This window comes from Drosophila takahashii, chromosome X (assembly GCF_030179915.1).
Source record: "Drosophila takahashii strain IR98-3 E-12201 chromosome X, DtakHiC1v2, whole genome shotgun sequence".
NCBI lineage: Eukaryota > Metazoa > Arthropoda > Insecta > Diptera > Drosophilidae > Drosophila > Drosophila takahashii.
Window position 1 is genome coordinate 5,683,172 of NC_091683.1, and position 27,675 is coordinate 5,710,846.

General features: G+C 36.1%; 1 protein-coding gene across 28 annotated transcripts in view; it reads right to left on the minus strand.

Annotated features, from left to right (window-relative positions):
• dlg1 (discs large 1) overlaps positions 1 to 27,675 on the minus strand; it is a 44,210-nt gene that overhangs the window by 15,703 nt on the left and 832 nt on the right. For 3 of the 28 annotated variants that reach the window (XM_017155648.3, XM_017155645.3, XM_017155644.3), the window contains exons 1-5: positions 21,192 to 22,050; positions 20,937 to 21,068; positions 14,394 to 14,518; positions 13,105 to 13,287; positions 5,720 to 5,893 (exon numbers count right to left, since the gene is read on the minus strand). In XM_017155648.3, the coding sequence (XP_017011137.2) occupies positions 5,720 to 5,893; positions 13,105 to 13,287; positions 14,394 to 14,518; positions 20,937 to 21,068; positions 21,192 to 22,017 (1,440 nt within the window). In that variant the 5' untranslated portion in view covers positions 22,018 to 22,050. Of the gene's footprint in view, positions 1 to 10; positions 35 to 3,458; positions 4,239 to 4,414; positions 5,653 to 5,719; positions 5,894 to 6,490; positions 6,779 to 13,104; positions 13,288 to 14,393; positions 14,519 to 20,936; positions 21,069 to 21,191; positions 22,064 to 23,482; positions 24,115 to 27,675 lie in introns of those variants that run through there. The other 25 variants (XM_070218885.1, XM_070218883.1, XM_017155658.3 and 22 more) reach the window with 15 other exon arrangements.

Consider the following 27,675-nt stretch of genomic DNA (forward strand, 5'->3'; position numbering starts at 1 on the left):
AATGGCTTACCTTTGCCGACGACGCCTTATGGAGCTGTAGAAGGTGATGAAAGTGAAAGAGGAAAGTTTAGAGAGGATCCAATCTTTTGAGTGACTAATAAATATACGGATTAACCCTACAAAGCCCCCTCGCCAGAGATGGAGATGGGAAATCGTGTCAATGGCGACTCGACTCTTGAAATATCTTGAATTAACTGGGCCGTAGCCAAAACTCTCGTTGCAATTAACAGGCGACCAAAAAATGGAAAACCAACAACAGTGCGCTAAAAATGGCAACAAAAAAATATACGAAAAAAACTAAAAAACAAACAGCTTGCACAACTTAAAGGGGAGGTTAAGGAGCGGGGGTTACGGACGGGTTATGGCATCGTTAAACGAGTTCAATTGATTAGCAGCCCAGTGTAAATGAATTCATCAAGCGGCGACGACAGCAACATTAACCCTAAGAAGATGTGTGCAGTGCAAAAGTGGGCGTTGCTTCTTAGCCCCCTTAACCCCCCACAGCCCCCAGTACACATTATCGAACGCCCTAGTCTAGCGAAAAATTGCCAATTAACCCGGGGAGTGGGTCAAGTCAAGTATACGCCTAGGGAACCTAAGTAGGCGGGCTAAAAATATTAATATGCTCTTTGGGTTAATCTCTGGAGGATACTGAGTGCTGCTGCTACAGTGGTTAATCGCTAAGTGGGATTTCTATAGCTCAAGGAATATAATTCCGCTATTAAATGTGAACAAAAAGATATATTTAATCTATTATTCTAAAAAAATAATGTAAAAATATTAAAACAAATTTTAAATGCCAATTGTTAACGGAAACATAAGATACATTGTTTAAGGGCATTATGGGACCTGTTTCTTACAAAGCCAAACATGTAATTATGGCTATAATTACAAATAAGACGTGTTACATCTTAAAGAATCCATTAGCGAGGTAACACTGTACCTGGCACTTAGGCTAACAGGTTCGTGCCGCTTTTGCTTCCGCTGACAACTCTGGTTACACTCTTTTTTTAACCCAAAAAGAATTATAAAAAGGAGAAAAATTACATCATAAAGTTAACAATCGGAACTTACTTAATAGGAGCGGGCGTGTTTCGGTAGGTAATGGGGTAAAAATGTGTGGACGGGGGTGTTGGGACAAACACACACACAAGACTTTGAGCCAACTAAACCCCAAGAAAAAAAGCAAAAAAACAACAACAGCACGCTATATTAACGGGGCCAACGAGCTACAATCGGTTTTTTTCAGTCTTATTCTCTTTTTTTTTTTGTAAAGTAAAGTTAAGTTGCACACCCTTGAAATTAGTAGCTGGCACTAAAGCCAAAGCGAGAAGCCAAATCATATCATATATAGAGCGCTTATCTTATCTATGATAAACATATGCTTGGGGGCCACAGCCACAAGAAACCTGAAAATGCGGAAAACCGAACCGCAGACGATAAAATTCTTAAGCTTTTTGTAAGAAACTCTGAATCGGAATTCTAAATTCCAATGCACATTGGGATATTGTTATGGAACTATAATAGAGATCCAAGCCCTCAAATCGAATGAGTCATTAAATTATACTCTATTTCAAGTAGCTATTTGCATGCAAAGCGGGAAAATGAAATTTAAAACGCAATGTATACTATAAAACTGTAAGTAATTCAACAGATACAAAATAATCATAGGTAATAACTATAAGGAACAAATTCTGATGATCGTATTGGGAAAATTCTCATTTGAAGCAAGGAAATTTAAGAAAAACCGAATTAGATCATAAAAATATATAGCAAAAACGTATTATATTTGGGAAACAGAGAGAAAAAGATCATAAAGACTAGAAAAACAAAAGAGACAAGCTATCCAAGATAAACAAATATGAGTCATTGGAAAATTGCGTGAGATATCGTGCCAAAGAAGTCGAGACTATATTGATAGGCAATATAGGCCATAAAAAAGTTGAGATTAATGATATAATATATAACTTATTAATAAATCCAAACAAACAGGGCCACCCGAGAAATTTGAATGCGTCAAGCTGCGTTGCACTTCATTGATCAAATCGTATATAGAAATGCTGGCAAAATGCCCAGGGGCTTACTACTATATATGAGATCGGACGAGCGATCGTGGTCGAGACACCTGCGAGAAACGCCGCAATCGAAACGGAAACCCAAAGCCATTATTCCATTATTCCGACCCAAAAGGTGGCGGGGGCGGGGGAGCACTAAAATTATGGTTCAATATGTAAACTTGTCCTTCGCAGCCATTTGTTGTTGCCTTTTGCCGACTGACGCGTGATTTGTTTATAAGTTTCAACGAAAAATGGACTGATCCATAAAGTTAAGCGCCTTGGTTTTGTACAGTAAATATTGTGCAAAAACTAATTTCAGTGTTTTATATGTTATTATTCCTTCTTTGTAAAAATATACTAGCATTTAATGAGTATTTAAAAAATCTCAGTTTTGTACAGTAAATATTAGGGAAAAACAAATTTTAATTTGGTAAAAATATGACAGCATTTAATGAGTATTTAAAAAATCCTAATAAAAAAATTTATAAAAGAAACTAGGTTTTATGAAATATTTAATCCCTTTTTTGAAATATTTTTTTAAGCACAGCTTTCTCATTTAGCCAATACCCACTGTAAATTCCTTTGTTTTGTGGGTGGCAAGAAGACACGAAAATAAAACTATTTCTGGCAAAAAGCGAGCGAGAGGGAAGATCGAATTGGGGACAACAACAAGTGCAGTGGCTACGCCTGCGCTGAATATTAAGGGCACCAGCAACAACAACACCAATAACAAAACCAACAAAAGAAGAACCGTTTGTCGAAGAAGCATTAGAAAGAGACGATGAGAGTTAGAAGCTAAAACGATGACAACGCACCCAAATGTGCGAGTGTGAGTGTGCGCACAGTGAGGGGCAAAATTCTAGGCCCACCTTTCGATATAAAATATTTAGAAAACATTTCCAATAGGAAATTAGTTTTTGAAAAATGTATCATACATTTCACTCCAAAAAACTTGCGTTCAAAGATGAATAATTTCCGTGACAAATAAATGCCAAAAAAAAAAAACAAGAGAGATGATTTTCATAGAATTTGCCAAAATACGCAATCAGAAGAACACTCTTTTCAAGACGTAAACAAAGTCCCAACCAAGTGTAAACAAATACTGGAAATGCTTAGGCGGCAAGCGGTGAATAAACAAACTCTTTGATGACTCGAATCGAGACCAATTGAACGGAAGTAATAAAAGTGATTTTGGCACTAAAATTTTGCCCGCAGCTGTTCGCACACTTGTATATATCGCTTTTGAATCGAGGAAAATCGGCTAGCTTTCAGTCCGTCTGCGAATTTGATTTAAAAATAAACCATGGAATCATCACTAGCGCACTAAAAACACACTATATAGAGCGATTTTCCACCCGATATACTGGTGGCCATACAAATAGAACCCAATCCGATTTTTACCGAGTCCAGATTGAAGAGCGACGAGACTTTCTTGATGAATCCGCCGCCGCTGCCGCCGCCGTCGCGCTTCTTCTTCCTTGTTGTCATCGTCGCTTCGGCTTTTATTCAATTATATTTGTTATTTATATTTCCACTTTTATGGGCAGTTCAAGGGTTAAAGAGTGGCGGAATGGCCACACACACACACGCACACGCGCAGACACCAACACACGGACAAAAGCCGGCGCTGCTGCTTCTTCTTCTTCTCGGTCGCTTCGCTTCGTTACTATTTTATTCGCCTTTTGCCCACTTTGCCGCCAGTGGTTATCCAACTTTCTGCACTAGATAAACAAAAGTGCACACATTTCGAACTTAGCATATATTTAAATCGCACGCACGGGCGTGTGTTGTTTGTGTTTTAGCGATCGGGGAACTGAGAAAAGAGGCCGCCGAAACAACAAACACAACACAGTAAAAAAAAAAAAACCAATCACACACACACACACTGTGCGAGAGAGGGAGAGCGAATTTTTTTTTAGGTATACTTCGCTGGCATTTCTGCCTATCGTTATCGCTCGCGCTGGCAATGCTCGCTCTCTTTCCCACACTCCAGTTATAAATCACCAATTTAACAATATATGCCAGTGACTCATGGACGATGCACGCAATTTGATATACTTGTGTTCACATTTCCGTTGCACCAAACCAAACAAACAAACAAAAAAATTGCATTTAAACGAACGCGACGACGAAAACAACACACCCAAATAGTCCGACTATCGATAGACGAGAGTAGGACCGCAGAGCGATCTTCGAACGAGACCAAAAAATACTGCAATCTAAAATACTGACAAGGGAATATTTGGGGTATTCTTTTTTTTTGTACGTTGTAATGATCAGATTTTAAATATTAAATGGCAAAATATAAAGTAAATACAAACCATAAATCATCATAGCAATAAAAACGAACAAACATGTCAAAAAAGAAGCGCAAAGGGAATGTATATTTTTTAGGGTTTCACATGGTATGTTTCTTAGACTAAAATAAAAACAAAATCGTGCACAAAAACTTAGGCTAAAATTATAAATAAATTTGATCAAATGTCTTTATTACAACAAATTAAACGGAATCATGCACTAAAAACTTAGTATAAACATCGTAAGCTTTAATATAAAGAAAATCTGTGACGCCTGTTGGCCATTTTCCCGTTTTCATTTATTTTCTAGCTACAACGACGAGCGACAACAACAACGGCGCACCGGAAACGGAAATGGGCGACGCTTGGCCCACAAAAGCGAGGAGGCCGAGCGCCTTAAGCGTCTTAAGTAAGTAACGATTCGTTAAAAAGGCAGCAAACAGGGGGCAAAAAGGCGGATAAATAGAGGGGGTTTAAAGCAGGCGTGCTCCCAATTACATTGGCTTTTCCATTGGCGATTTAAAGTTGTGGGCGTTTGAGAGCCCTCTGCGCTAAATGAATAATTAAGGCGAAATTGCGGTTGCAGTTGCAGTTGCAACAACTTAAACAATAGAAACGAAGACAAATTCCATCATATTTGCTAACTGAATGTTCAATTAAATCGATTTACTACGAAAAAATCTAGAGCAATGCCCCGAAAATAGTGATATGGAAACTTAAAAATCGATAATATTTATAGTTTATATTAGTTATATTAAATTCGATATTAATTTTAAAGAAAGCTTTAAAAATATCGACATTTCGTTGATTTTCGATATTGTGAAAATATCGAAAATATCGATAATTGTTCATCTAATTAATTAATTATCGCCGATAGCTTTCTAATTTGTTTGCAAGACCGCCGACAAACAAAGTGCAAATGGGAGCAGCCTTGGAACTATAAAACTAATGAATTCTTTGAGCTGGAGGCTAATTACACGGCCTGATGTTTCCACGTCCTCAGCGTGTTCTTTGGCCGCTTGTTTCGGTCCTCGAGGACTTTTCCCAGCCGGAAAATGTGGCGAAAACTAGGTGGACTCGAAAGCGCGCTTTAGCATTTTAGCCTGATTGCCGTTGTTAAGGCGAAGTTGGTAATGGTGTTGGTTTCGCTTTGGGTTTTCGTTATGGTTTTGGTTTTGGCTTTGATGTTGAGCTTGGTTCTGATTTTGATTTTGATTTTGATTCTGATTTTGGTGTTGATGGAGGCTTACGAGGATTCGCTTGCGCTGGTGTATCTGTGTGAGTGACTGTATCTGAATCTGTGATTTTTGGCATGGATTTTCAGCTAAGGCCGTTGGCACAAATGATTAAATTGCAGCAACTTACAGTCTGCGACCCGCTCCTTGACTTGGATCCCAGCTGCTGTTGCGGCTGCTGTTGCTGTTGCGGCTGCTGCTGTTGCGGATTCTGCTGCGGGGAGCGGGAACTGCGCTGCTGCTGCTGCTCAGCCGGTGGCTCCTTCGCATTTTCCGTATCCGACTCGATGCGCATTCGCTGATTCTGTGAAGGAAAAATGGAAATGGAAAGCGATCAGGATTAAAAGTAAGTAATTAAGAATTCCCTTTTTCTGGTAAAGACATTGCAATTAAAATCCTTTTTTTTTAAATAAATTTTAATCTTAAATATACCTGATCAGGTGGGAACATTAACTAAAATCCCTTAGGTATTTATTACAAATTCTTAACACTAATACAATAAAGTAAAGAAATGAACCCGAAGATGAATCAATTGATTTTAAAATCGATAAAATAATTGAAAGAAATTAATCTTAAGGTGATTCAATGTAAGCATAAAATGATTTTAAAACCGAAATGGTTAAATGGTTAGATTTTAAGCCTTACAAGTACATAAGACGCCAAAAAAGTAATGGCTTCTTCGCAAATTCTTGAAACTTATCATATAAAGTAAAAAATTAAAGCAAGTATAAAAAGATTTTAAAATCGATACAATTGTATCGAAATATTTATCAAGGATATGATATCGCAGCAGCCCGCATATGACATACTTATAGAGAAACGATAAAACCGATAAATGTATCGTTTATCGATGGGATTGCTGTAATCCTTATTGCGAACCCTTTATCCTTTTCCCACTTACGTTGGCACAACAGCAGGCATACCGCGAACCGCCCCCCGAATCACTGTCCTTGTCCCTTTCTTTTTCTCTTTCTATTTCCTTATCCTTTTTCTGACGATCCCTGGATTGATGTTGCTCCTGCTGATGTTGTTGTTGCTGCTGCTGCTGTTGCTGCGGCGGCGGCGGCGCCGTCAATTGACGTCGACGTCGACGCATTCGCACCGGCGACCGCGAGCCAACATAATTTGAAAAGCGGCGCCTCGAGTGCCGCACTATCGACACCCAGTCAATCATTTCTCACAGTGTACGGATATGTTTTCGTTATTAATTATTTAGGTGGAATAAAGCTCTCGTTTAATTTCAATCAGTGGGTCTTGCTTTCAGTTTTTCACTTTGTGCGTTTCATTTTGTCTTAAAAATACATATTTTAATTAGTTACAAAAAATATTTGTTGTGTTTGGTTCACAATTCGCTTATTAATTTCAATTACTTTCCGAGAACAAAATAAATGATGTGAATATTAGCCAGACAACATCAAGAGGATGACAAAATTCCCTTTGAAGAGTTGCGATAGCAACAAGTTGGGCGCAAAAAGCCGGAAAAGCCGAAAAGCTGGAACGAATGGGATTGAAATCGGCAACCTCCTCGCTGTCTTTGTTTGTTTTCCACCGGTTACACACACAATTACAGATGAAAATTGGTTTGCCATTTCCATTCTTGCCACTCACAAATTAAACAAAAAATCATATGAAGTGAATACTTTTTCAAAAATGAATGCAGAGAATTATTTAACCGGAATTAACCGATTCCGGTTGGTAATCTCTATATATTTCTTAAAAATTTCAATGATTCATTAATCATTTTTTTATTTGCTGTGAAACTCGTTTATTTGGTTTGCATTGAAAGAAAATTGATTTATTTACTTATGATTTCTAGCCACTTTGCATTTGAATATTATTAAATTATTCGTACGTTAATATGATAAAATTATTTATCATTTATTTCCTTTTTAGATTTTTATTAACTCAAATTGGGCAATGATTTTATAGAATGACTACTTCTTTTTCTTATTGTTTGTGAGATTTTTATAGAGTGTGTTGTGTGCCAAGGTTCGAAAAACGAATACTTTTTGTTTACAATCGGTGGCGGAGAAACATGTGTTTCTATTTTTTTTTTTCTCATCTGCGGATGTTCTAAATTCGAAAGATTCTTGTTGCTGTACGAAAAATTTCTCTCGAAATTAGCAGCGGAAAATCCAAATCAAAATCAAAATCCAAACGCTATTTGGCATGAAAAGAAAGGAACGCAAGAGAATCCGAGCGTTGCGAGCTGCCAAAATAAATAGATTGATATATTGCTCGTCTTCTTCTCGTTTTTCTTGTTGCTCTAACGAGCTTTTCCAATGCCAGACGGCCATGAATGAAAAACTCAACGAGAGGCTGAGAGAAAGAACGGAAAATAGCAGGGGAAAACTGAAAGGGCTGATTAAGTTGAGGAAAATGTATTAGAATTTTCTTAATTTATTTTATTTAGATAACTCTTTGGTTATTTATTAATTTATTATTTTTTAAGCACCACAGTTAAACAGTATATTTATTTAATTAAACTGTAGTTTGAAAACCAAACATTCTTAGCTATTTCCTTCGGAATTTCAACACTAAACACTAGAAACGTGTCAAGCATATGCTGTGAATTATCACGATTTCCAGCAATTAATTAAAGTAATGGCTCAATTAACTGCTGTGCAGGTTTAATCACTTTTAATTTGCGCCACCTGGTTGGTGGTGGTGCTTTTAATTGGGCGGGCACGTGGGGGCGTATACGTAATATTTGGAGGTCTGCCCGTTGCTCATCCGCCCCGTAGTTCACCTCCTGCCACCTTGTAATGTTTTCTTTCGTTTCGTTGCGTTTCGTTTCTTGTTTTTTGTTTTTGTTGTTTTCTTATTTGATGTGTACATTCTGTCTTACAATTATGTAAAATGTTTGCTTTTTTGGCGCCAATGGAGATGACTGATGGACACGCATGTGTCAGGGTAGCACGAAAAAAAAGGAAAAAAAAATAGAAACCGGCCAACGACTGATAACAACACTAAGGAAATTCTGAAATAGGGAGGAAAAGCACGGTATATCTCACACAGAAAAAAAAAAAAATACAAAACCATGTTTTCATCTTTAGAAAAATAACATTGTTAATTCTTTTAAGAAATTGTCTTAAAAATCCTTTGAAAAACTATTTATTTATTACTTTATATCTATAATAATTAAATTGTTTTCCGTTTAAAATATTAAAAAAAATACATTTTTAAGAAATATAAAAAGAAAAACTTAAATTGGCACTTATTTTATTTTATTATCAATTAATTTACAGTGATTAGGAGTAAACAACAACAAGCACCCTCTAAATTTTAGTTTAAAATTAAAAATCAATTTATTGGTATTAAACACATAATTATTTTATAAATTTTTGCATTAAAAAGAAATAAACAAAATCCGGCGAATTGTGAACCACAAGTGTTGAGGGCTTTATTTATTTCTTGTTGTGTGCCTGAACGCTTAACGAGGGTTAAACAGCGTCTGGGGGGGTTAAAGGGTATTCCCCGCACACCCACACACAGGCACACCTTACACCCTACACACACACACATTCAAAAGGCAGACAGTCACGCGCCGCTATGCAAAATTGTTGTGCGACTCGACGCGTCAACGGCACGACTGTTACTACCGCCTTTGCCGTTCCGTTAGCCGCTGCTGCTTTGCCATACGGAAACACACCAACCACCCCCCTCGCCAGAAGCACCACCCACTAGAAGCACCCACCCACAACCCACCACCCCCTTGGTAGAAAACCAGACCACACCAGACCCACCAGGTCCATGTCCGTTCGCCAAAAACCGAGAGCGTTCGTGTGTTACCGCCTCTGTCGACGTCGCTGCCTCGGCCAAAAAAAAAAAAAAAACAAGAACAACAACAAGAAAACTGAAAACAAAAAAAATGGCAACAAAATACACACAGAGAGCGCCAAAGAAATAAGTAATGGAAACCGAAACCTTGGGCAATCGTTCATTGGTTAGCAACTGATAACAAACATTTGTCGACATGCCGGCAGCATCCTTCAAGCCAAAGACAGATTTTTGACGGGCAGTACAGTGAAGCCTACGTAAAAAAATTACCAAAATAAGAAATAAAAAACTCCTGTTTGCGATTCTAAGCGATTGCCTTTGAAATCACTTTTAAGGGCGTCTAAAAGTATGCTATAATATATTTTTAAGTGGGAAGTCTGATGATGATTTCCAAAAAAAAACAAGAGTTTAACTCAGGTGGATTTATTAATTAATTTTAAAATTATTCATAAGAATCAATTTATTATTCATATTAATCCTTTATTCTTTATTTTATATGAGTAGTTTTTAGAATTAATCCTTTACTTAAATATTTATCAAAATATCAATCTAATTTAGAGCGGTCTAAAATCTCTTATTATACCCTTGTAGAGGGTATTATAATTTCAGTCAGATGTTTGCAACGCAGTGAAGGAGACGTTTCCGACCACATAAAGTATATATATTCTTGATCAGCACCAATAGCCGAGTCTATCTAGCCATGTCCGTCTGTCCGTCTGTCCGTCTGTCCGTCTGTCCGTTTCTATGCGAACTAGTCTCTCAGTTTTAAAGCTATCGCGATGAAACTTTCCCGAAGGTCTTCTTTCTATTGCAGGTAGTACATATGTCGGAGCCAGCCGGATCGGACCACTATATCTTAAGGCTCCCAATCAAATATAAGAAAATTCATTGTAACTTTGTAGGAAGTAGGCGTTTTGATTCTTGACTACTTAAAAACAAAATTGAAATAAATCGAAACGCTGAATCTGGAATCCCTGGAACTGCACCGAGTGAGTATTCTTTTATCTACAAGGGTATATAAGCTTCGGCTGGCCGAAGGTAGCTTCCTTTCTTGTTTTTATTTTGTCATTTATCATCGAAGCTACTCAATTAAAAATCATACCCAAAATTAATCATAGCATACTTTTAGACGCCTTCAAAAGTGATTTCAAATCTGATCTCAAAAACCAAAATTAATAAACCCCAGCTTTATCCATAGCCAGAGCCCACTGTAGCCGTCAACAGTTTACCGTTCGTCTACCGCCTATCGTTTACCGTTAGCCGATTTGTGACGTACCACCGTTTCGCTATTTCGCCGTTCCGATTTCACGATTTCTGAATTTCACGACTCGACGACTTGACGACCCTCCTCCGATTTTTTAGTACGCATGTCCCAGGCGACAAACAACAAAAGCCAGCAACAACAACAACAAAAAAGCGCGAAAGGACAACAAACAAAGTAAATTGCCGAGCGGGCCGGTTGTGCAAGCGAGACGGCTGCAGTCGGCGAGAGCGAGACGGCAGGATTGAAAGCGAAAGGTTGGAAATCTGAGCCTTTGTGTCTGCTCCTGTTTTTCTTTTTTTTGTATTTTTGTTTTTTAATGTGTAGGTATAGTATAGTACAGCGACATCAATCACCTTAAGCCGAAAAAGGAAAATATTCGACAGGGGATTACCCCTTAATAAAAAAAAAAGTTATATTCTAATAAAATATTAGAAACTTTCAAGTGGTTAATTGGGCTGTTTTAGTAAAATTTTGAAATAGATTTTTTTTATTTTAAATATATTGTAGGTTTTACTGTATTCATTGTTTTAAGTCACTCCAATTTGAATATTCACTATCATTAGAAAGTTATTAAAATTTCTTTAATATTTTTAACTCATGTAATAATTATTTTTGTAGTTCTTTAAATGTTTTTCAAAGGGTATTGTTCCCCAGTTACCGAATCTATTGCATATTTAAGTGCCCCGATGAATGGAAATGGGAATGGGGCACACCGGTCGTCATAGCCACTTAAGCCGCAGCAATTTTTAGGGGACATCTGGGCGCAAGGACATTCAACCGCCTCTCTCACGGATCGAGCACCACTCCCGCCCATTTCCATCCACTCACCACGTGCTTGGGTCCCCGGGACATGTTCGAGAGATTTCAATTAGCTTTGGGACTCGTTTTCTTGTTATACCCGCTACTCGTAGAGTAAAAGGGTATATTGTATTCGTGCAAAGTGTGTAACAGGTCAACCACATCTTAAAAGATTTCGGAAAAGTATGCAGGCAAATGATGTTGTGTTTAGTAATACCTATCGTTCATTAAAAAGTTATGACCAAATAATGAAATTGAGTAATGGGTATCTGATAGTCGACTATAACGTTCTCTTGTTTTTTTTTTTTGCGTCCACTTTAATGGGACGGATATTAACCCATTTATTCGCATAATTGAGATTTTAAGAACTGTAGCCCAGGTTTAGAGAGTCTCATATGTAATGCTTTATGCTTTGCAGATCGAAAATCGAATGCTGTGTTCTATATAGCTAAAATTCTTTGTACGATTAGCGGTTTCAGCGGATGTGGTCTTACACCAAACAGATAACAAAATAATAAATAAATCCATGACACTTTCCGGGTGATCTCGAAAAAATAACATTTTGGCCAATTTTCAATTTTTTTATAATCATGATTTTTTGCGAAAAATGTCAAAAAAATAAAATGTCCAGGTTTAAATGTCAATCGATTGGAAATTTAATAACGAGTTCAAAAAGGTATGACAATCCATACTTTGAATCAGTATTTGCTTTGTTTTAGCAAAAAAACCGGTTTTGTTTTTTTTTTGGGAAATTCGGGATTTCAGTTTTTGACAAAAATTGGAATTTTTTCTTTTGGTTTTTTTGCTGTAACTTGGCCAAAAATGGTCCTACACCAAAAATACATACTGTTTTGAACAGATAACAAAATAAGAAATAAATCCATGACACTTTCGGGGTGATCTTACAAAAATAAAATGTTGACAAATTTTCAATTTTTTTATGAGGGGGTACCCCATGATTTTTTGCGAAAAATTAAAAATAAATAAAATGTCAAGGTTTAAATGCCAATCGTTAGGAAATTTAATAACGAGTTCAGAAAGGTATGACAATCCATACTTTGAATCAGTATTTGCTTTGTTTTAGCGAAAAAACCGGTTTTGTTTTTTTTGGGAAATTCGGGATTTCAGTTTTTGACAAAAATTGGAATTTTTTCTTTTGGTTTTTTTGCTGTAACTTGGCCAAAAATGGTCCTACACCAAAAATACATACTGTTTTGAACAGATAACAAAGTAATAAAAAAATCCATGTAACTTTCCGGGTGATCTTAAAAAAATAAAATTTTTGCCAATTTTCATTTTTTTTATAAGGGGTTACATCATAATTTTTTACGAAAAATGGCCAAAATATAAAAAGTCCTGGTTTAAATGCCAATCGATTAGAAATTTAATAACGAGTTCAGAAAGGTATGACAATCCATATTTGGATCTATATTTCCTTTGTTACGGGCAAAAAACAATTTTTTTTTTGTGAAAAATTGGGATCTGGGTATAAATTACCCATATCACCCCCGTGGATCCGCGCATGCAGGTAATATATAAGTCGGAATCAACTTTTTAATGAATGACCCGATTTCAATAAATTACCTGTCGCTTGGTATTTTATAAATTAGTTTCAGAGTTTTTCAGAATATATGATTATGGTCTTAATGGGATGTATGCAGTGTGTTTCTTACCAAGATCTCTTCCAATTCACTCTTAAATGTTCTGCTGAGGGCTTCGGCCTGCGCCTGAGCGCTGACATTATTCGCGATCTGATTCTGATTGAGTTGATTGGCTGATTGGTTGGTTTGATTGGATGAGGCGTCGTTGTTAAACTCATAGGCGCAATTGCGATTTAAATTTGAAGTTTTGATAAACTGTGCGATTTTCGGGAATAGTAAGTAGTAGTAGTAGTAGTAGTAGGCGTGGAGTGGAAGAAGAGAAGAAGAGAGAACAGTATAGAGTAGAGCAGATCGAGTGAGATGGGAACAACGGCGAAAACAGAAGATGTTCTTGAATCAATATCTCTAATTATTTAGAAACCTTAGAAATGGCTTAAAAATATGTCGCAATATATTTCACATGGTTTTTTCCGAATTAAAATATATCAGTGCATACTTTTCGACACTTTTTCAAGTTTTTAAATCTCCAGAGATTTTACTGATCCACTAAATATATATATAGAATTCTTGGGGGAACAGGCAAACAACAGAAAAGTATAGAATATAACTTTAAGGAAGAGCTAAATATTTATATATATAAAAAAGGGAGAAAAATATTTATATTGTACTAATATCGCCTTTGATTCAGTACAATCCAAATAATATTGGTCTAGGAAAGATAGAACGTTAAGGAAAGGAAAAAGATTGATCTAGGGACAGAGTATTAAGATGGGAGTTAAAAAGGGGCCCTAAATTATCAAATTCGAAAGGAGCAGGCGAAAAATAGTAGAAGGAATGGAATATGGAATATTATAATACTTTAGAAGAGATCAGTCTCAAATTATAAACGAATCGATAAGGATTAGTAGTATTCCTAATAGACAATAGTATTAAATATAAATTTAATAAAATAAAATACTATATTATCTTGCATTCCAAAAGCACAGAGGGTCAAAACAGGAATACAATAAACAGTAGGGAGCTTATAGAATATAGGAATAATAACCCATAATAGAAATTCAGGTCAAGAAGAGAGATTATAACAAAACATTATTAAATAGAGAGATATATTAAGGTACAGGTATATAGCTTATCTTAATACGAAACAAAGAAACTTAAGTACTTATAAGAAAGGATGAGATCTTAATAGATGAATTAGATGGAAGCTATGATGATGTAACGAAAATCTAAAGTCGCTCTAAGCGTAAAGAGTTATATGGACTAATTGGGAATACGTCATCATTCACATCTTCCCCAAAACTATATTTTAAAGTACTAATTCTCTATATAGGCTAAGTGAGCTCCCCGAGGATCCTACTCACATCGGCTATTTTAACGGCCTGTCCGTCCTTCTCCCATTTGGTTGCAATTTGCAAGGTCTCCGCTGTCTTTTGCTGTATGCTCTTCGAGTCATCCAATAATGTCAATTCATAGAATTCTTGTATATCTGAAATGGAATAAAAATTCTCAATTAATTATGGTACTACTTTGAACGATCTTAAGACTAATTCACAACTTATTTTGTAGCATATTTGATTTTAAATAGAATACATACACCGTTCAGATTTAATTTTACAAGTCCTACAGAAATTTATAAACTATTTAAAGTGACTTGCAAATTAAGCCAAGATTTTATTAAATATGCTATCTTATTCTTTCTAAATATACAGAAATTTTGAAATAAATGAAGTGAACTATTAATGGCTTATTAATTATTCAATAAATTAAATAATTGTTATTATTTTGCAATCAATTAATTGAATGTTTATCAAATTTATAACTTTTAAAGTTATTTCAAAGTAATTTCTTAAAAAGACTAAAAGATGAATTGGCCATTTATCATAAAAGAAGTCCTCCTTTCTCACGCTCCAAATAAAAGTGGCAAAGATTTTTTCATGAATGTTCCTTATAGTTATACCAAACCGTCCTTGAATTCTGAAAGTAAAGTAAATAAAATAAATTAGGCACTTTGACTATTTAAAGAGAAACTAAATCTCTTACCTCGAATAAAGCCATTTAAGCTTTAAAAAATAATCACTCAGAAGAAGCTCGGTTTATTTTTGCAGCTGCTGGTTTATAATCCTCTTTTACGGACATATCCGGTCCGAGTTCTTTCGTTTGCCATTTGCCTACTCAGCGGAAAAGAAAAACCAACTCAAGCCCGAGAGGCAGAGATGAATAATTAACTCCTTCGCACCAGAAAAGAGCAGAGCGAAACGAAGCGGATTCTTGGATTGTGAAAACAACAAACGGGGAATAAAAGTGACAGTGCGGTTAATAAAGTTGAACACATTGAATAACGATAACGAGCAACTGGAGTGCAGTCGAACGAATAAACAAACGGATCGAAGACTCAGCCGGGATTTTGTAGTTAACTTGTTGTGAAGGAACACTGGAAAAAAATGCTCAAAAAAATAAACAAGTTCAAAATGCGCAGAAAAATCAATTTCTGTCCTTTCTGTCATTTAATTTTTGTATGGGTAATAACTAAATAATATACCAAAAAAATACAATTTTTAATATTTATTTTTTGTAATAAAATTTCTTTTGTTTTATTAAATATTAAATATATCGAAAAAATAAACCGCAATTTATAATATTTAATTTCTGTCCTTTAATTTTTTATGGGTAATAACCAAAGATTAAATATTAAAAAAAAAAATATCACAATTTATAACACCAGTTTACAAAAAAAAATCGATGAAATATACCATGAATGAAACCTTTATTTTCCGGTAAGGTACGTCTTCCTAATTAAGAAAATGGCACTTAAAATTTTTTTTATGGATAAAATTTTTTTTAAAGTGTAAAAAACGTTTTTGACACTTTTTTAATTTCTAACTTGAGTTGTGGTTAACCGATTTCAACCATAAATAACTCATTTTACAGGTAATAGAATGCCCTCCAACTTTCTTATACACTGTACTAAGTTCCATTCATTAGTTTAGAAGCTACACTTCGTCAAAGTTGTAAAAGTGAGAAAAATTGCAAAAATGGTGGCATAAATGGCATCGTTAAAAATACACGCCTAAAAACCGAAATTATTTTTATAACTTCTACTGGTAGAAGGTGCTTTGACAAAAAAAACAAGCTATTGATCAATACAATCCACCAGCAAATTAATTTGATATGCATTTTTGAAGCTTGCGACAACGGTGTTTTTTTGGCCGTTTACAGCTGTTAACTGACACAACAGGGCTCTAACAGAGCTGTAATACCCGTTTTTCCCAACGTAAAAAATCGATATAAAATCGAACTATTGATTGATTTTTTTGTTGATGGTCTTGTTAGTTGACTGAAAGATGTATCTTTAAGTATAAGTCATAAAACTAATTTCGGTTTTTAGGCGTGTATTTTTAACGATGCCATTTATGCCAGCATTTTTGCAATTTTTCTAACTTTTACAACTTTGACGAAGTGTAGCTCCTAAACTAATGAATGTAACTCAATGCAGTGTATAAGAAAGTTGGAGGGCATTCTATTACCTGTAAAATGAGTTATTTATGGTTGAAATCGGTTAACCACAACTCAAGTTAGAAATTAAAAAAGTGTCAAAAACGTTTTTTACACTTTAAAAAAAATTTTATCCATAAAAAAAATTTTAAGTGCCATTTTCTTAATTAGGAAGACGTACCTTACCGGAAAATAAAGGTTTCATTCATGGTATATTTCATCGATTTTTTTTTGTAAACTGGTGTAATAGTCCATTACTGTAAGAAAATGTCATTTAATTTGTTTCATGGGTAATTACCCATGTTAATTTCTGTAATAAAATATCCTTTAATGTGTTCCATGGCCTATTATTAAATACCAATAGAATATCCAATAGCAGCTAAGCTTTAAAATTCATCAATTATTTCAGTGTAAAAGAGGCTTTAATTCTTAATTTATTTCAGTGTCATACAGTCATTGAACAGCTTTTGCCCGAGAGAAGAGAAGCGGAAATCAGAAACTGTCAGAATGCATCTCAAATGCACACATTTCAATGCAAACTGACGCCGCCACTGACAGCGGAAGGGGAAGTAGAGGGGGGGCGCTTGAAAAAAGGGGGCGTGGGCCACACTTATGTATGAAAACATATATACCCATATGCCGCTGCTGCCAATATGTTTCGCTTCAGCGGCAAGTCAAGTGGCCCAAAATGGGGGGGAAACTAAAATCCAACTGAAGCTTGGAACCAAAAAACTGGCAAAAAAATAAAATTCAAACGAAATCCATGGCGCCCATTTAATTTCCTGTGCCCGACAGACCCCCCCTGAAGGAGGAAAAGAGAGGGCAGGAGCATGGAATTCCATGGGGCATCGCTATGCCACCAATATTGCATGGAAAAGTACGCGCAGTCATTGAAATGTGTGTACATAAAGTACAGCTCCCTCGAAAACTAATGGTTTCCCTGGGGAAATTCACCAGGCACTTTGTAAGAAAGTATTAAAAATATATCTACAATATATCTACATTATATCTACAATATATCTACACGGCTCAACAAAAAGCAGCGTATAATAAAGAGTTGATCGACATAATATGAATATTAAACATGGAAATTGTATAATTAAAATAATTTTAAAAACAAAAAGCCTTTTAAATTTTTTAATAAATATTTCCAAAAAATTTTACATTTTAACTGATTTTATTTGGTTTCCAAGCGCTTTATTTAGCCACTTTTAATTGGTTTCAATTTTAAAACCCCTTAAGAGAGGGAAATATATTTGCAGTTCCTTTTTCCGAGGCACCACTGTATGTGGCACATAAAGACTGGCATTTCTGTGCGTTATGCAATCGATTTGGCCACTTGAACTTAAAATGAGTTATCGAATGCCTCGGCATCGGAATGCTTCCTGTAAATGGCTTCATAAGCATTGTTATTCTTCCCTCCATTATTATTGCTCCTTCAATTTGTGCTCTGCTTTGTTTCGCTCGGCTTTTGTTTTTATTTTTATTTTTGTTATGCCAACATTTTTTAGCTTGGCTCAGCTGAATGCCGAATGGCGATGGAAAAAAAGATATGCTAAACTTCAGGTTACGCCATCATTCGCTTTATCTCGCTGAGGGGAATTCCAGGAAATCGATAGGACCCCTTAAAAGTATCCACATTATATCTGCATATGTATTCAAATATCAACAGTGGCAGGAGAAATACTAGTGGTTAATTTTTAAAAATTGTATTAAATGGTAAACTTTGAATTAGGTGCAGATAGTTTTAAAAATAAATAACAGACATTTTTAATTATGTTAGTTTTTTTTTAATTTTTAATTTATTTCCCCATATTGCTGCCATTATTTTTACCGCAATTGTGTCACTTTTATATGTAAATGTAAGTGTGGTGCACATGATTCGAATTCTAGGCCAATTAAATTGGGATTTTGGCCCGCACATGGCTCTTCATGACCTTTCGCACCCCTACAGAAACAGAAACCCTGGCGCATCCTTATCTCTATCCTTCGCTTCAAACTTGAGTGCCATTCGCTGTGCCCGTATAACACTGAAAGCTAAGATTGTGAAAGTGCTATAAAATAAAATAAAATAAAAAAAGACACAGAACCAATTGTAAATATAAAACAAAGTTTATTAAAATTTATTACTCATACGCAGTGTTGGCCACACTAATTTTTGATGACTAGAAAAATAAAGTGGGCCAACACTGCGTATGAATAAATAATTTTTGGGGACAATGTTTCTTACAATTAGTGTTTTACAAACTCTACTGTAGGCCAGTAGAAATAATTAATCATTTAAAATACGATTAAGTAAGTTTCCGTGTCATACAAGCACGACAGAGATTCAATGCAAATATTTCCAACAAAAGCGGCAGATAGACAGAGAGAGATAGGTAGAGAAAGAGGAAGCGAGAGAGAGAGAGAGACAACCTCAAGTTTAACATTATACCCAAAACACACCCACACACTCACGTGTTTCGTGTGTTGGGATGCGGCTAATACCTTGTTAATTATTTCACACGCACACACACACACCTCAATTTCAGAGGGTGGACCTTGGTTGCTTACTTAATTCAGGGTTATATTCTCATTGCCTGTAGATTACAATTTTAACAAATTCTGTCTTTTTAATATATTCTTGACTTTACTCAATAGCTTTTTAACCTCTGCAGTAATCGATAACTTATCGTTTTACTACCCTGCAAACATGACTGATCACGTTTGGTGGCAGGTGGCAGTGTGACCATGCGGCTTAGTTAATTTTGGGTCCACCCAAATGCTTAGCCATACAAAAGCTCCTGTTCTCAAACGTGTCACGTGTTTGGCTTGTTTGCATTTGAGTTTGTGTGTGCTTGTTAGCCGTTTAACATTTCTGACACGCCAAGCGCAGCCACTGAAACTGTAACGGTAACGGTAACAGGAGAAGAGGAAGCACCAGCGGGATAGAATAAAGAGGAAGACGAGGAGAAAGAGAAGTAGAAGAGGACTCTGGCGAAATGAAACGAAACGAAAAGGATTATGCAACTGCCACCGACAGCGGGCCACACATTTTGCACCCAGGGGGCCAATAGAAAGGGACGGGGGCACACGGAGCGAGCGAAAGAGAACGCGATAGCGAGTTAGAGAGAGACAGGGAGAAAGGGACGCGGCACAGAGCAGAACTTTTGCAAATTATATACACAACAGGCCGAAACCCCCCGCAAAACAGACAACTGCAGACCAACCGCCCGTCTCGAAATGGATGGACAGAATGTATGGACAGGGAGCGAAAGCGTAAAAGAAGGGGATACAGTTGGGAAAAAAGAATTCAAGCAGCGGGCCCAGCAAACAGTGCTGCCAAGCATCGGGAAAATCTCCAAAGAAAGCTAATCAGTTTTTGAAAAGTATTTTTAAAAAATATATTAAATTCACTTTCAAAAAATCCCAAGATCTTTAAATTTTTGAAAAATATATCAAGATAATGGATCCAATGGATACTACAGATATCTTGATCTTAAAATTCTTGAAAAAATATATTTAGATAATAGATACAATACTAAAAATATTTGAAAACTGAAATCAACATAAATTATCAGTTTTTGAAAAATATTTCAACAAATATAGAGAATGATTATTTACTTTCAAAAAATACCAAGATCTTAAAATTTTTGAAAAATATATCAAGATAATGGATACAATAGTAAAGATATCTTTATCTGAATCCCAAAATCAATTGTTATCTCGCTGGGATCAAGATAGTTAGGATTCCAAGCCACAAGATCTGAAAAACTCTGATGCAAATGAAATGGAAATCAGCCAGATTTGGTGAAAAACGGCTGAATTAGCCGCATTACCATTGGACGCCTGCTGTTTCAATTGCTGCGCTGCCTTCTGCTTCTGCTTGTGCTGTTTGACCCAAATCTCCTATGCAATATTATCGTTTTACTGTCGCTGTTTTGCCGTTCCCTTTGTTGCTGCTGCTTGTGTTGCCGCTTGTCAAGTGAAAATAATTTCCAGCAGGAAAATAAAACAGACAACAAAATCGATAGTCGTCGATAGGCAACTGTGCAGATAAGAACTACTTTTCAAGGATCTTTCCGGCTCATCAACCACTTTCTAACAATCTTGGCCCGAAAGTTTTCGCAACTTTGTTTAAAGTTTTTCGAATCAATATGACGATGATGATGATGATGATGAGCTTGGTTAACGCACTTTTTATATTGTACTTGGGGTAAACATAATTATCACAAATTGAGGAAATAGTTATATACTGTTATAATTTTCATAGCTATATCATTTTTTAGGCTTTCTTAAAAATAAACTTAATTATCGATTTTTGTTATCGATTTTATCGATACGCTTGCGATATAATAATCTAGAGAAATTAACTTATTCTTATATTATAATGTTATCGATTTTATCGATACATTTTCAAGTCGATAACTCACCTAACAGCGCTTGAAACAAGCGAGATTTAAATATGCGTATAACGCGTTCGATTGCAATACGCAGTGCCCGATCCTGGGGCTCCGATAGCCTGGCGTGATAGTCCTCGAGCAGCTCGAGAGCCCGATGAGCTTCTGCAATAAATAGATAATAATATTTGTTGTAATATATATTTTTTATAAAATATAATAGTTTCTAAAACTAAAATATAGTAATTCCTAAAAATTTCTAAGGGTTTATTTCACAGTTTTTTTTACTTTTAATATCCGCAATCCGCTCGTCTTCATCCTGACTGATCTCCAGACCCGCCTGTCCGAAGACCGTGGACCAGAAGCCCCTTTCCATCTCCCTTTCGGAACCCTGATCCGAACCACTTTCCCCCGCCGATTCCACCTGCAATTGGGATCTCTGCCTGGGCTTCGGCTTGCCCTTGGTCTTCTCGAGACTCTCCCGCTCGAGGGTTTCGATCATGGTGCGGAAACGACTCAGTTCCATTCGCAGACCCTCGGCACTGTGTCGGCTCGACGAGGAGGAGACGGGCGAGAGTCCCGAAATGCCGGACAACAGACGACAGCGGGCGGCGCCCAGCGAGGAGGAGGACGAAGGAGGTCCACCCTCATCGCTCTCGGACTTCTCGAAATACCCCGACTCCACGTCCGGCGTTCGAACTATGGAGCCTCCGGAGGAGGACAGCATATGGCCATATTCCAGGAGATCCTGGGCGGAATAGAAGCATTCAACGGACTCGCGGACACTGTCGTGTTTGAGGGGTGAGGGTTCGGGTTCCGGATCGGGTTCCCTTTCTTCTTTAATGGGTAATGTCACCCGATCGATTTCGATTTCTTCAGTAGGTTCTTCTATGGCTTCCCCCGAACCAGACTCAACCAGAACCACCAATGGCTGAGCTTTCTTCTGCTGCTGCGGCAGCAAGGACTCCTCACCCTCGGGCTCCTCCTCATCGTCGGCTGGGGAAGAGTCCTCCTCCTCGTCGTCATCGTGAAAGGTCTTATCATCGCTGCTCAGCAGACCCTCGTTGGGATCGCTGCTCTTCTCCCGTTCCGAATCATCCGTGTCTGAATCCATTTTTGTGGTCCCCAAGTCTACAAGTCCCGTCGCTTCCAAGTATCGCACTCAACTGGGCCCCCGACTTTTGAGCTTTATAATGAATATAACATCGCTCGGGGGCTGCTGCTCTACGGCCGATAAATCAATAAAGATTGACGCTTTTTAAACATTTTTCTAGTTCTAGTTTCTTCCCTTTTATGTTTCTGCCACACTTTTTCTGGTACACTGAGTGCAAAATATGTAAAAATATCTAATAAATAAATGGATAAATTTATAAAATTACTTAGTTAATTGAATTAAAAAAAAAACATTTAATTTGAAATTATTTCATTTTAATTTTTCGTTTTGTTAATAAAATTTCAACTCTAATCTGTAATTTATCTAAAAATTGTATGGATCAATTTATAAATTTACTTAGTTAAATGAAAAGGTAGTTTAAATTTAAATTAAATTTTTAAAAATGGTATAAAATTCCATACTATTTTCGTTTGTCATTTTTGCAGCGCGATTTGTTTTAGTACATAGTTTGTTGTACCCTTTCGAAGAGGTCAGGGGTCAAGTCCCATCCTGTCGCTGGTTCGTCTGATGTTTGCCAAAAAATTAAACACATAATTTATTATTATAATCGACTCGCATTGTGGCCCCAAACAGAAACACACACAGATACAGAGGCAAACAGACACCCTAAAATATATATATTTAAACCAACAATGTATCTGTGCCCGCAGTTTGATGTCCCCAGCACGCGTCAAACGCCGACGATGACCTTCACTGACCATTTGCGAGGCTGCTGGCATCCCCCCATAACCATCCCCATATCCCCATCCCTTATAACCATCCACCCATCCCCAGAAACATTTTCCCATTCCAATTTTCCCGTCTTTTACAGCTTTTGTGCCGCTCTGCTTTCGGCTTTTCTTTTGCTTTTTGGCCATTTCAGTTGCCCAAATATGATTTGTATGTGACATAATCAAATAAAATTCTTTGTCTGCATTAATTTAGTTTTTTTTAGAGCTTCTAAAGCAGTAGAATGCACATTTTGTATATGGCCAAAGTCGCAAGTTTTGGCCACCGAAAAAGTTAAATGATTTACTAAAATTGCAATTGAAGAACTGAGGCCAAACTTTTCATTTGAAAACTTTGTATGGTTACTATGTATAGTTAAAAACTCTTTAATAAAAAATCATAAAATATTGGTGGATCAATTTTCAAAAAAAGGTGTCTAAAAGTATGCAACAATATATTTTTAAACAAAAAGTGATACTATTGGACTCATATTAAATTAAATTTTATATTTTATAACTTTTTATTAAATGCCATTACCTTGCCTATTCAACTGTAGACAGTTCTCACTGTACCACCATTCATAGGACGGCCAATTAAATGGATTTCCACGTAATGGTGAAGAGTGATATACGTATAGTAGAAACCCAAAAAAAAGGGGGGAATAGATAGACGAATAAAAGTGCAATTTTTCGCTTACCTTGCTTTTTCACTGGCATTCTGTAAGCGGTGTTTCTGCTACTATTTATGGTGGTGCTGGTGGAAATGGCAGCGGAAATGGCGGTGGTGCAGCAGCTTTGATTGTGGTTCAACGCCGCCGAACTCGAAAAAGCGTGGGTCGCAATTTTGAGAATTTACTGGAGTCGCTTTCGAGTGGAAAAATGCGGCGAAATCGCTTTGGCTTTAGTTCGTCCTTTAGTTCTGCGGGCACATGTATATATATATTTAAAATATATATATTCTATATTTTATATACAAATATTGTTGTTGCTTTTTTGGCTTTCGAACGAAGTTGGAGATTTGTTTTTAATTTTGCGCTTTTAGTTTTTTTTATTTTATTATTTTTTGGGGCAGTTTTGTGGTTACATTGACGTGTGCGTTTTCTCTCGATTTCTTGGCGAATTTCACATTTCAGTGGCTCCTCGTCTACTTCCGGTTCTATAGCTTTTAAATTGCACTTGAAATTCGGCTGTCATCGAAATGTCCTTCGTCTTTCTTCTTATTCTTCACAACACAACACCAACACAAAAAAAAACTCTGATCGTTTTTTTCTTTTTTTGTAAAATTTATTTTTTGTTCACATTTAGTTTATTCTATAATTCCATCCACCATCTAGAAGGCGAAAGACAAAATAGAACGGTTGAAAAACAATGCTTCTTTGGATTTGGATTTATTCATCAAAACAAAAATTTTGTTGTATAATCGTACAAAAAAAAATAATCATACGAAAATTGCAGACACACACGGGCGCAGTCAAATACGCTTCCGATTGCAACGAAACGTGTACAGTGGCCACTCGCTAAGTGCAAGTATTTTTATGGCCATTTTATATAATTTCAGTTTGTACATATAGAAAGATCTTAATCACTTTTTAATGCGAAACTTGACAAAAAGTTTTGGAAATTCGTATTCTTTTGTAGGACATTCAATTTTTATGTATGAAAAAAATTTTTTTTTTTTAATTAAAAGGTAAAATAAATAAATATATTTGATATCAAATACATATTATTTAAAAGAGATTCGAATAAATATTTAAAAAATACTCAAACTAAGTTTACCTAATTTTTGTTGGCTTTCTCGAGTGACCACTGTGGCTGGTTTTTTTTTCTCAGCCACTCATATTTTTGGGAAATACGAAAAACTGAAAAGGCAAAAACAAATAGCGTCGCGGCGATGTCGAAATGCTCTGGCTGTCTGGCCGTTTGTTTCGCGATCGCTATTGTCGAGCTGATTTTATTTACATATTTTCGCCAGTCTGTGTGAGAGTGCTGGCTGCCTTTTTTGCTATTTCAGCGAAATGTTTTTTTATGCAGTTGCTCTAGTTTCACTCACACACTCAAAAAAAAAAGAAAAGAAATGAAAAAGCCAGAAGGAAAAAAGTACAAAGGAGGTAGAGTTGAAATGTCAAAGTTGGCTTGATTTTATTTCGGTTTCTTTAGGTTTGTTTTTATTTGGCTCTAACTTGATAACTTGTTACATTGGCCAGGTCGAAATTCCGCACACCCGCACCGCACACAGACACACGTCCAACTGAGGCAATAACGGTGCTCTGCTTTTGGCCCTCAGTTTCTGTCTCTCTTCTTGGCCACCTTTCTTTCTCTTTCCGACGACCGAGAATCCCGAGCAGCGATTCTCAGTCGTCGCTCGACGGACCAACAATTAGTGTTTGCATATACAAGATACAAGATATATACTATATGCTATACACAATCCATCTGTCGGATGCCTTTTTTGCTCCTTTCAAAAGTTGCCAACGCGAGATAATCAAAAATAACTGAAGCGCCTCTCGCCTGAGTTCTTAGTTTTTGGTCAATATTTGGCCAAATAAACGGGAATGCGGCCCACGTGTTTGGGATGCATGTTTTTCACACCATTATTACGTGGCCAACTAATTATTAGCATAATATATGAAGACCCTCTACGCGAAATAGAGATATTTAACCTTTTTTTTTTTTAATTTCCATTTATAATTTAAAATAAAAATAGGTTTTACGAAGCTTATTCACTTAAATAAAAATAAAATGCAAATTTTCTCGAATAAAATAAAATATAAATGTATAAATAATACATATAAAAAATGTTATTTTGAATTTAAACCTAGAATTTACTTTACAGATACAATATATATCTATAAACAATATTTAATCAAAAAAAATAAAAATGAGATAACAGCATTTGATCAAGTTTTCCATTGCCTATCCGCTATAATAAAAGAAAACTATAAAAAATGTAAGCTTTTTCCTAGGAATGTTTATTCTTCAGTGCTCTACAAAAACCTATATATTTATCCATAATTTCTAAACAAAAGAAACGTGCACAATATTATTAAACTCTCGCCAGTTTGTTTATACAGAAAATAAATAAAATTCACCACATAATTCGGAATCGGTTAGGGCAGTCCCGAAATTGGCAATTAACAGGTAACCGAATCATAATAAATTTGAGATTTTAGTTTTAATTGAAAACACGATGAGTTTTAATGTGCATTCTGATCATATAATTTAAATATAGCCTTCAGTAGCCCCGAGTAAACGTGTAATTTTGCTCGAAATAGCTTGTTGGCAACAACAAAGTTGAGAATTATTAAATAAATTGCCATAAATAGCTGGGAAATGTCTGAAGCGACAATCCTAACTGCCGGGAACCCATTTATTTTGACAGACAGGACGGGATCCTTGGGATCCCTGGGTCTCTATTAAAATGAAGCCCATCAGGCAAAGTCACTTTGATTAATGTTGTGGACGTCGTCAGTGACGCGAATTACTTAAAAAGCAATTGAAGAACTAGACGGGTCAATACACAACGCCCCCAGACGAAAGGGGGGAGAAAGAGGAAGGGGGCGATGAAAAAAGTAACAAAGGGGAGGCCAAAACAGTGCTAACGACTGGAAACTAGGAAACGCGCTTCGAGAAAGATAATAATAATAATAATAATAATAGTAAGAGCAACAACATGAACAGGGCTAAGGGCTAACGAGGGCCTGGGTTCAATCACCTTTGGGAATTACGTACCGGTTATTACGGTTATTATTATTATTATCCTACCCGGACAATTCTCAACAGTAGTTCATATATTTAAGCCTACACACAAATGAAAAGTTTCGAGTGAACAAATGGGAATATTTAGATATATTTTAACCTCTTGAAAAACTATAAAAAAATTTTTTTAATAAATTATTAACTTATGCTTCCATTAAAAGAACATTAGTTAAATATCTGCTTCGGTTTCTCAATCGGATTTGGATCTTAGCAGCCTAATGTCAAGGTTATTTTTAAATTGCCGCCCCTATTCTTTCGGTGTACCTACGCTTTGTTTGATTTAGTGTGCGAGTTGGATTTCTATACATTTAATTTATGTGCGTCATTTGTTTCCTATTTTTAATGTCTTTCGGCCGCTTGAAGTACTTTTTTTTCTATTCTATTCTATTTTATTTTTCAGGCGCACACACGTCGTATAATTGATATGCACACTCTCACACACGCACAGTACAATTGTATTGCCTATTTTTATGGTCGCCGAGTCCTTTTTCGGTGTACATGTGTGCGAGAATGTAAGAGCATTGGTACAGTGATCACTGACAAAAGGAAATTCTGCGGGTGATCATGGATTTAAAGATATAATTTAAGATTAGCTAATGAAAATGAATTTCCAAGGAATGATCACTATAAAATTCAATTTTATTTTAAGCGAAATGTAATAAAAGGGAAATATTGCAATCGAATCTTTTATGATATGACCTTTTAATTAGATATTATTATTATTAGATATTATTATATTAGATATTATGAACATATTAAAAATCGAAAGTTGAAATTCTCGAATTTAAATAAAAGATTTAATATATTGATTATGAAATTAAGTTTATCCCATTTAGCGAGCGGTCACTGTACCCACATAAGTACTCCAGCACACACACACACACACACACGCACACTTCGATTCACCTGCTGCAGGCGCGAACCCAGGCCCAGAAAAGTATGCAGCGAAAAGGAGAGCATATGCAATAAACCCCGCACTCAGGCACACACACACTTGCAGCGAGATATTAACCGTTACGGATTGACGTTTCGGATTTTTGACCTTGACATGTCGCCCGTGGTTGTAATTGTAGTTGTTTTCGGTGGACCGGAGTGTGTCAAAAAAAATAAAAAGAAAAACTACCGAAAAAAAGGG